General features: G+C 40.6%; 1 protein-coding gene across 1 annotated transcript; it reads left to right on the top strand.

Moving 5' to 3' along the window:
* The first annotated feature begins 304 nt into the window (after window positions 1–304).
* CCKAR (cholecystokinin A receptor) lies at window positions 305–8,967 on the top strand. Its single transcript, XM_074273307.1, has 5 exons — window positions 305–525; window positions 1,230–1,484; window positions 4,021–4,282; window positions 6,545–6,672; window positions 8,290–8,967. The coding sequence occupies exons 1-5, from the start codon at window positions 414–416 to the stop codon at window positions 8,820–8,822; spliced, it is 1,290 nt and encodes a 429-aa protein (XP_074129408.1). The 5' UTR covers window positions 305–413; the 3' UTR covers window positions 8,823–8,967.
* Window positions 8,968–10,195: the final 1,228 nt, after the last annotated feature.

Raw genomic sequence — 10,195 nt, 5'->3', positions numbered from 1 at the left:
AAATATTCTCATTGGGCTCGATTCTGTTTATTGCCTGGGACAAACTGGTGCATATTTATAAGAAATCCCCACCACTCCAGAAAGGGTTAACGTTGCAATCAGTCACTAGTATGCTTATAACCCCAAGACTAGCCTCTGGAATAGGGAGGAGGAGGATCCAGAAGGTAGAGTGTGCAGGCTGGATTTTCATGTGTCTGCCTCCTCTGACACTAGTACAAATGTTTTTCAGCCTGAACTGAAAAACCATTAGGAATGACAGAGAAGGCACTTACCTGGAAATTAATTCATGTCTGCCTCTCCCAGACAGATCTTATTTGGGAAGGATTTTTCATCATCATAGGAATGAACAGAGAGTAATTCTGCATACATTCTTAATTCCTCTTGGAAGACAGGTAAGCTGGAGAGAGGAAAGAATGGATATAGTTGATAGTCTATTTTTGAATGGCAGTAACATTACTCCTCCCTGTGAACTTGGAATCGAAAACGAGACCTTTTTCTGCTTGGACCTACCTCGTCCTCCCAAAGGTAAGTAGCAAAGATTTGTTTTTCAGGCATATTCATTTGAAGAGAGAAATTATCAGCCAAGGAATCAAAGGATAATAAGACTAAGCCAGATAAAGTCTTTTCTCATTGTTATTTTTAAAAAAGTTTAGAAGAGAAATAAGTAATCCAAATATCCATATTTTCTTGCTGTTCTAGATGAAAGAGTTATAGATTACTCTCCATGATTTCAGGGAGAAAAAAATGGGGTGAAGGGAAGGAGAGTAAAAAAACTGGCAAGCATGGGGATATGTAAATGCTTAAAGTTACAGGAGTAAAGAAATGATTCTGTTCCCTATTAGCAGTCTGATTTTCTTTACCTAAGTATAATGTGAAGAAATGATTCATTGCAAATAATGCTCGGGAAAATGGAAACAAATGCCAGCACAGTTCATTTGAGATGGCTCATTCCTGAAAAGTGCTTCCCTGAAGGTTTCTTTCCCAAAAGAACCTTTGGGATCCAAGTTCATCCCTGAGATTTCTCCATTTGGGTTTCAAAAAAGTCTTAACAAGTACAAGAATAAATGAATGCTTTGCTTCGGTGATTACTAAATCAATCCCTCCTCATACCAAAAAAAAACAAAACAAAAAACACCAAGGAGGAATAGAAAATCTGAGCTGACTTGGGGTGCAAAGCTTTTCATGTGCTGTTCTGGTCTCTGATGGCTCTGTTCTCTATTGTGACACAGTAGTTTGGCAGCCAGCGGTGCAGATCCTCTTATATTCCATGATATTCCTGCTCAGTATCTTGGGGAACACCCTGGTGATCACCGTGTTGATCCGGAACAAGAGGATGAGGACGGTCACTAACATATTTTTGCTCTCCCTGGCTGTCAGCGACCTCATGCTCTGTCTCTTCTGTATGCCCTTCAATCTCATTCCCAACCTGCTCAAAGATTTTATTTTTGGGAGCGCTGTCTGCAAGACCACCTCTTATTTCATGGGTAAGTGCTTTCGGTCAGCATTTCATTAGCTCATCCTAAACACTATCACCTTGCATTTGGTCAGTTCTAGAGAAAAGCTGCTTGCCCAAGGGGGAAAAAAGATTCAGATAAAAAAAAAAGGAAATCACTGGACAGCTAATGAAAGGCTTGAAAATGTGAGCACAGGGAAAAGAAGGGAGGACTTCTAAGATCTTGCAGCATGTCCAGTCTATTCACTGAAAATAGAAATAACCACCCAAACATCAGTGGAAAACATTCATTTTACTCTTCTTTCCCTTTTCTTCAAAAACAATAACAACACAAAAAGACTCCTCTTGTCTCCATTCCTCTCAAGGGAAGTGCCTTTTTTGTTATACATCTATTTGTGACTTAAATAACAGGTTTGTTTGGGGCACCTGGGGGGATCAATATAAAAGTGTGTTCGTGTATATTTACAGGTTCTTTTCTTAGAGTCCATTTTCCAGATTCTTCTGGTCCTCTGGGACCATTCCAAGAAAGAAGTGAGAAGGGAAGCTGTCCAAGTCTAGTTGGAAAGTCAAATATATACTTCTGAGTGTAGGGACTTCACCACGATGCCCACCAGATGGGTTATCGGAGTCTGCCCATGTCCATCAAAAAAGAGCTAACAGGAGAGCCCCTGAGAGGCCCTGATTTGGCTTATGGCTAAGATTATGTCAAAGTGGGAATAAACACATTTAAGAGACTCGGCTTCAAAATCACTTCTCTCTCCCTCACCCAGCCTCTTCCATTAAAAAAAGGCAGGGACCATGCCTCCAAATCTGTAGACATGTCAGGCCAAAAGGATTTGGGGACACCAGCAATCTTAATGGTCTTAATTCTGCCCTAATCAACAGAACTAGAGTCTGCACTACCCAAATGATAACAAATGACTGTAAGCCAGGAAAAAAAAAAAAAACTCAATTGCAACTAAATCATAGATGTTTTCAAAGTGTGGTTAAGATAAGGCAGTGTGATTGCTATAGCACTGCTTAAGTGAATCCAAGGATAGCAAACAAAAAGCGATTAAAATGAGGCACATATTCGGGGGCTGTCTCTACAGTGATGGTAGAGACCTGGGGAACAACGATGTGACTCTATTGTAGACTGGACCACATTCCCTCGATTGTCTGACCTTTCTAAAATAGGATCCTGTTATCCCACAGTGGGTCTCATAAGGTGAGCTCACTTCCCCAAAACAAGCATCCTAAAGCAGAGCTTCTTAAACTTTTTCTACTCTTAATCCCTTTTCCCCTCAGGGATATCTATCTATCTATCTATCTATCTATCTATCTATCTATCTGTCTGTCTGTCTGTCTATCTGACTATCTGTCTATCCATCCATCTATCCATCTATCTATCTATCTATCTATCTGACTATCTGTCTATCCATCCATCTATCCATCTATCCATCTATCTATCTATCTATCTGACTATCTGTCTATCCATCCATCTATCCATCTATCTATCTATCTATCTGACTATCTGTCTATCCATCCATCTATCCATCTATCCATCTATCTATCTATCTGTCTATCTATCTGTCTATCTGACTATCTGTCTATCCATCTATCTAGCCATCTAAATAGATAGATGGATAGATATAATACATATACTAACCAAACATCTTTGTGATAATAAATCACAATTTTACAACTCCCACATTCAGTTGCAAGACCCACATGGGGTCACCAACCACAGTTTAAGATGCTGGGTCCCTTTAGGACCCATTGCCCTAGGCTAAATTTTTAAAAAGAAGTCAATTCAAATTATTGACAGCTTTTCAGGAGAAAAAAGTGAATTCAGGTAAAAGCTGAATCGTGTCAAACCATAAACTTTGAGGTTTGCTTTTTATTATGCCCAACTACATTTTAAAAAGCATATAGAATCATATTCAATACTCTGAAATAGTTCACTGGGAGAAAATTACCCACGAGCCTTTAAGCAAGTAGAATTCAAACCACAGATTGAAGCCAGTTTTAAAGTCTCTACATAATTTTGCTTTAATAACCCATTAGAAATTCAATAATAATACTTAAAATTAAAGGAAGAATCATTTGAAATTTGATCTACTTAAAATCTTCAGGTGAATAAGCACATAAACTTGTCTCTTGTTACTCAAAACCCACTTTTACTTTGCAGGTTCCTATTTCATCTCCTTCGTAGTTAACTAATGGCTATCTTCCTGCTCACTGGAAGTTAGACTAAGTTAAATAAAGAATGATAAATCTTCAGGAGGCATTTTTCCTTCTAGAAGAGATATCCCAAAGCCTCGCGGTGCAGTTCAAAGCTGCCAGAGGACCTGGATTTGAAACTTTGCCTGGTATTTACCTTGTAGGTCTCTGAATGTGTCATTTAACCTCTCAAGTCACTAGTTTTGACAGCTGTAAAATGATTTTAAGTAAGATCTTATGGTGCTCTGTGTTGGCAAGTAAATCCCTTTCCCTTCTGGGCTATGACCCCTAGATTCTTTACCCAAGCACATCTGGGCTGCCAAAGTTCATGATCAAGTTAACCTACTTCTTTGTTTCCCTCCTAGGTATCTCGGTCAGTGTATCTACTTTCAATCTGGTCGCCATCTCTCTTGAGAGGTACAGTGCAATCTGCAAGCCCCTGCAGTCAAGGGTCTGGCAGACCAAGTCCCACGCCTTGAAGGTGATCACCGCCACTTGGTGTCTCTCCTTTACGATCATGTCACCATACCCCATTTACAGCAACTTGGTTCCCTTTACCAACTATAACAATCAGACGGCCAATATGTGTCGCTTCCTGTTGCCGAGTGATGTCATGCAGCAATCCTGGTGAGTTGTTTTGCAGTTTGATATCATATCCTCTCACACTGCTGAAAACATGGCCTTGGGGAACCCTGGAGGGAGATAAAACCAATCAAGTTTGGGGTGCCCGCCTTTCTGAAGTGTGCTGTTGCTCTTTGAGGATGGACAGACACATCTCTTTCTGGGCTGGTTGAAATGTAGTTCTTCTGAGGGGCTAGCAGATGAAATGAATGGCTTCTTAAGGTCCCCTAGATTCTTTAACCAGAGGGGGAAAATCAAGCAGGGACTTGTTTATATTAGGGCACTAGAGATTTGAATGTCCCTTAAAGTTTATCCTCTTCCCTTACCTTTGCTGCTCCATAACTCTGTCCTCTTAACTGAACATCCCTTAGTGATGAAGGCAGAGAGGAATTATGTTACAAACATCACAGATGTTTCCAAGGGGTGATGGGGAATCTTACTAAGATGCTATTTGTCCAACTGAAGAGAGATGGTTAAACCATCTTGTGCTCTTGACAATTTTATGTCCTAATCTCTCACCCTTACTCATACCAGACGGCAAATGATTTAAAGACCCAACTCATCAAGGTCTGCTGTTCTGCACGGTTTCCAGTTTGTTTGGAGAATACATAGCTCTGTTCAGGCAGGATCACCCTGACAGGCACGTGTGTGGTTTGTGGCAAGGTAGCTATGTCAAATCCCTGGGCCGAAATTTCTAGCTGATGTCACCATCACACGGAGACCGAGACACTCCGACTTCCCTAACGAGGCATTTGATTACTCTGCCTTATTTGGGACAGACAAACGACCATTGCCATTGCAATTAGAGAAATTGTGGGCGTAATGTTACAGCCACAAAACTATTTCAAGCAAAGCAGAGAGTCCTAGGGGAAGGCTCTCTGAAAGACTCTTTCTGGAGAAGAAACCCACTCCTGGTCTCCTGGACAAGAATTAACAAAAACATTACGAGCCAGTAATGAGATGTGTTTATTCCTTCAGGATCATTAAAGCAAGAGATGTTCCTGTTCATTTTTTCATATTACCATAATTAATACTGGCTGCTCTGAGATCTGATGTTAACTGGTGATTGAACTGTTCCATTCTTTCTTCAAGTAAACATTTGATATTTCCATAAGCATACATAAACATTTTCCACTTCTATAAACAAAGATTTCAAAGTACAGAAATGGCAAGGCTCCTTTGTTCTTACAGAATTCAAGATAACTTCCATTCCATTCAGCCCTGGTCAAACTCCTCAGTGTTTATTTCTCTCCCATTCTTCAACAGGCTCTTGGGTTCATAAAGACACAGAACACATGCCATGGGCTGCACTGCTTAAGCTTTAATACTTAAATCGAGTAGAATCAAACTCAATTAACCGCTAAGCAAAGCACTCAATTAACTAGAACAGGAGTGTTAGGGAGATGGAGGTGGAAAGGGAAGGCTGAAGGCCCTCGATTTTTAAGAGAAAGAGACACACAAAAAAACAAGATGTGAGGATTGTTTTTAAAAGAGTGGATCAGTATCTAACACATCCATCTTCTTTGCCAACATTTACAATCCTGTCCACTGAGCACTAGTGTTCAGAATCTTAACATCCCAAAAGGGCCTTAATTATCAAGGAGAGGCTCATTTATATCAATAAGTCTGCATTTACTGAGGCAAGAAATTGTATTCAGACATTGTAGAGACATATGCCCAAATGAAAATTCTAACCGAAAAAAAAGATGGAGGCAAGTTTTGCTTTACCTTCCATTAACCTAAAAGTTCTATGAAATAAGATGCCCCATTCAAAGCCTGTTGGTTAATCAAAATATCACCGGGCAATAGATTTAAGCAAGTAACATCACGAGGGCCCTTTTTCTAGCAGAGAAAACAAAATATGTTTAATTAAAAAAAACATTTTAAATTTAAAAATATATTTTAAAATTAAAAATTAATTTTAAAAATTAAAAATTAAAAAATTGAAATTTAAAAAAAAATTTTTAAGCATTTATAAAGCCCCTACTATGTGTCAGGTACTGGGTCAAGTGTTTTGTACATTTTATCTCATTTTATCTTTACAATGACCTGGAGAGGTAGATTGCTATCGGTATCTCCATTTTACAGAAGAAAAATCTAAGTGGCTTGCTTAGGGTCGGACAACTAGTAAGTGTCTGAGGTCAAATCTGATCTGATCTCTACTTCGCCACCAGCTGCCCCATTAATGTCGATCTGAGTCACTGTGGAGAAAATATAGCGATGCCGTCGCCATTTGGTGTCACGTGAACTTCTTTATGATTTCCCCAGGCACACATTCCTGTTACTCATCCTCTTTCTCATTCCTGGAATTGTGATGATGGTAGCATACGGATTAATCTCTTTGGAACTCTACCGAGGAATCAAGTTTGATGCCAGCCAGAGGAAATCTGCCAGAGGTAATGCTTAATCATACGGGTACTCTGAAAAATGACAAAAACTTGGTGCTTTTGTTTGCCTTAAGAAGATACATGTACACACTAACTTTTTGATTCCTGTACCTTGTATTACGTTTTCCTACTTTTCAGCCTTTCCCTGCAAATGGCTACATTCTGTCTTCTCCCTCACCCCAACCCATCTACCTGTTGACATCATCTTCATCGTTCCAAGACCAGGTCTGGTGACCCTTCTTCCAGGAAGCCTCCCTACAGCCTACATTTAATCAGTAGGCTGAACTCTCACTTTTTACCTCTTCTATGCACTTGCCACACTTTAATAAGCATCATGGGCATTTTTTCCTTCTAGATGATAGAGACCAAGGACTGTGTCTTATTTATCTTTAGAGTCCAGAGCACTTACCCTGGTGTTTTGTGCAGAGAGAGGTGCTTTGTTTGTTGAATTGAATTTTAATCCACTAAATATTTATTAAGAATTTACTATGTGCAAAGCACTATGCAAAACAGAGAAATAAAGACCAACAGGAAATGGTTTTTCCCCTCAAAGAATTCATATCCTTTGGAAGGATCCTTCAATTAAAGAGGAAGTCATATGAAATAATTTCAAGAGAGAAGATATTAGGAACAAGGGATCAAGAAAAGCCCGATGTGGAAGGTAGCACCTCAAGTGTACTTCACAGAAAGTTAGAGATTCTATGTGGCAGAATAAGGAAAAGGTGCATTCTAGAGGCTGTTGGTACAAAGTCGTGGAGGCAGTAGATAAACTGCTATAAGCAGGGAACACCTGGTGGATCAATTTTACCAGAACATTAAGTATTTTTATAATTTTACATAGAATATGGGGCAAAAATATTAAATAAGAATTAAATCGTGGATGGGAATTAGATGGGGAAGATCTTTAAATGCTACCTTGAAGACTTTGAATTTTATCCCAGAGGCAATTAAAAAAACAAACTAGTGAAGATTTTTGGTACAGGGATAGCATGGTTGGATTTGTAATTCAGAAACCCCAAGTGAGTAGCTGGGTGGAGGATAGATTGGAGGGGGTGCAGGGTCTCAGCCTTTCTAATCATTCAAGATAGAAGCAATGAGATTCTGAACCAGGGAAGAGGCTCTGTGAGTTCCGAGAAAGGGACAGAGGAGAGAAATGCTGTAGAGATGAGACTTTGATTGATATGAGTTGATACGAAGATTGAGGTGAAATTAGTTACAGATGGCAAATCTGGGGGACAGAAAGATGGTGATGCTATCAACAGAAATAAGGGAAGGTGGAATAAACACAACATGTTCTGTATACAATACATTACAGGTTTTCAAAGGTATTTATTTAGTAGGGTTTTGGACAAGACAAAACCCGTGGGATTGTGAGGATCAAATGAAAAATCAGTTGAAAACACTTGGGGAAAGGCAAAGGGCTATATGAATTTTCTATATCATTGCAATGCTAGCTCCAATTCAGCTTTAAAGGTGAACGCTTCAGAGTAATGCATCTTTACTCATATGTTTACCTGCCCAAAGTTTCAGGTCCAGACTCTTGGTGTAAATTTGGCCTCCGCCAAGCTTGCTCTTAGCTATGGCATGTTTAAACCTGAAATCACGTGCATCTGTTTCTGTATCCAGAAAGGAAGGCCAGCACAGGGAGCAGCAGCAGATATGAAGATGGAGACGGCTGCTACCTGCAGAAGTCCAAGAAGAGGAAGAAGCTGGAGCTCCAGCGGCTGTCCAACAGCAGCAGCATCAAGGTGGACCGAGCCCGCAGCAGTAGCTCGGCCGCCAACCTGATGGCCAAGAAGCGGGTGATCCGGATGCTCATGGTTATCGTGATCTTGTTCTTCCTCTGCTGGATGCCCATCTACAGCGTCAACGCCTGGAGGGCCTACGACACCGCCTCGGCCGAGCTGCTCCTCTCCGGGGCGCCCATCTCCTTCATCCTCCTGCTCTCCTACACCTCGGCTTGCGTGAACCCCATCATCTACTGCTTCATGAACAAGCGCTTCCGGCTAGGCTTCCTGTCCACCTTCACCTGTTGCCCTCACCCCAACCCTCCGGGAATGAGAGGAGAAGGAGGAGAAGAGGAAGACGGGAGAACCATGGGAGCATCTCTGACCAGGTATTCCTACAGCCACATGAGCGTCTCTGCCCCTCCCACGTGAGCTGTCCCACGTTCCCACCAAAGGAAGAGGAGGAAGAGAGAGGGTTGTGTTTGCTAGGGAAACATTGGGCAGCTCATCTCATGGAGGATCCAGAGAGGGAGTAAGTACCATCCGGTTTGCTGCGTTCATCGCTTCTGAAGACAGATTGAAGGCAAAGGATCGCTCCAACTAAAACTACCCATGAAAAAGGAAGAACAGGGATGGACAAGAAATCAGACTTGAATTTGGCTGCCATGTTTGCTGCTGTCAAGTCCAACAGAGAAAGGAAACGTGGAACCTGCTTGTCCCTTAGCGGACTCTCTCTGTGTCAAAATCTCCATGTAGCATGTCCTGTCTCATTATCTGTGCTTTATCTCCTGTTTCTGATGTAAAGTTACAGAGTCCGGAAATATATATTAAGGTCATTTATATGCCAGGCTCCCTTGCCCCCAGCTTATTATGAACCAGTATTGATAACATTGCAAGGGTTCAAAGAGAAAGTTCTTTGGGTCATTTCCTATTCTGTGGCATTTTGAAGGTCTAAGTTTTTTGGCAATGAAAAAATTCTGAAATTCAGGAAAAAAAAACTTATAAGATAGTTAAAATGTTAAAACTGAATATTCATTATTTCAGTGATTCAGTGATTTGCAAGCTTTTGGGGTGGGGAAAGAATAAACTTGCCAAAAATGAGAGAAGTGATGGGAGAAAAGGGGAGGAGAAAGAGAGAGGGGGAGGAGAGGGAAGGAAGGATAGAAGGTAGAAAGAGAAAGAAGGTAGGGAGGAAGGGAGGAAGAGAAAGAGTGTGTATATTTTGCTCTATTCCCTTGTCATCACAATAATGGGATGATGGGATGCCACAAGTTGCAGGCCTATATATGCTGAAATCATTAGTTTCCAATACTTCTGTGTCTTAGGCTCTCGTTGGTCCAGTCATACCCTGTCCTTGACGGTGGGAGATTCACTTGTTCCTTTGCTTTCTTTTAGCTTCCTGCTATCGTAGGGACCTCCTATCATTTCCTGAAGAAATTCCATGACAAAAGGGGGCCCAAAGTATACTGAATAACCCAAGGTGGCTCCAAGCATATTAGAGCCCAAGATAACTACTTTGTGTATCTGTGCTGTTAACATGTATTTTGTGAACGTGTTAATTCTCTGTGTATGGATAAACAAAATTTACCAATTTACCACATTATGTCCTTTGTTCTTCTTCATTGTGGTTAAATAAAGGATCAATGACTATTAGAGTTTCCGAGAATGTGATTTTATTGTAATCCTAAAGAAGAGTTGGAAGTCTCTCTCCAGGGTATTTCTTTTTCTTTGAAAAGTCAGTGGTAAAAACAGAAATCCTCTCCCTCTTCTCATTTATAAACTTTAATTAAAAAGAAGTTGCTGAA

Source organism: Sminthopsis crassicaudata, chromosome 6, assembly GCF_048593235.1.
Source record: "Sminthopsis crassicaudata isolate SCR6 chromosome 6, ASM4859323v1, whole genome shotgun sequence".
Taxonomy (NCBI): Eukaryota; Metazoa; Chordata; class Mammalia; order Dasyuromorphia; family Dasyuridae; genus Sminthopsis; species Sminthopsis crassicaudata.
Note: the sequence above shows the minus strand (reverse complement) of the source record. Positions and strands in the feature narration are given on the sequence as shown.

What these genes read in the sequence shown, in the direction of transcription:
- CCKAR (XM_074273307.1), top strand. Translation starts at nt 414, where the DNA reads ATGGATATAGTTGATAGTCTATTTTTGAATGGCAGTAACATTACTCCT. An exon ending in GACCACCTCTTATTTCATGG is followed by an intron (nt 1,485 to 4,020) that starts GTAAGTGCTTTC and finishes TTTCCCTCCTAG; the next exon opens with GTATCTCGGTCAGTGTATCT. An exon ending in GATGTCATGCAGCAATCCTG is followed by an intron (nt 4,283 to 6,544) that starts GTGAGTTGTTTT and finishes TGATTTCCCCAG; the next exon opens with GCACACATTCCTGTTACTCA.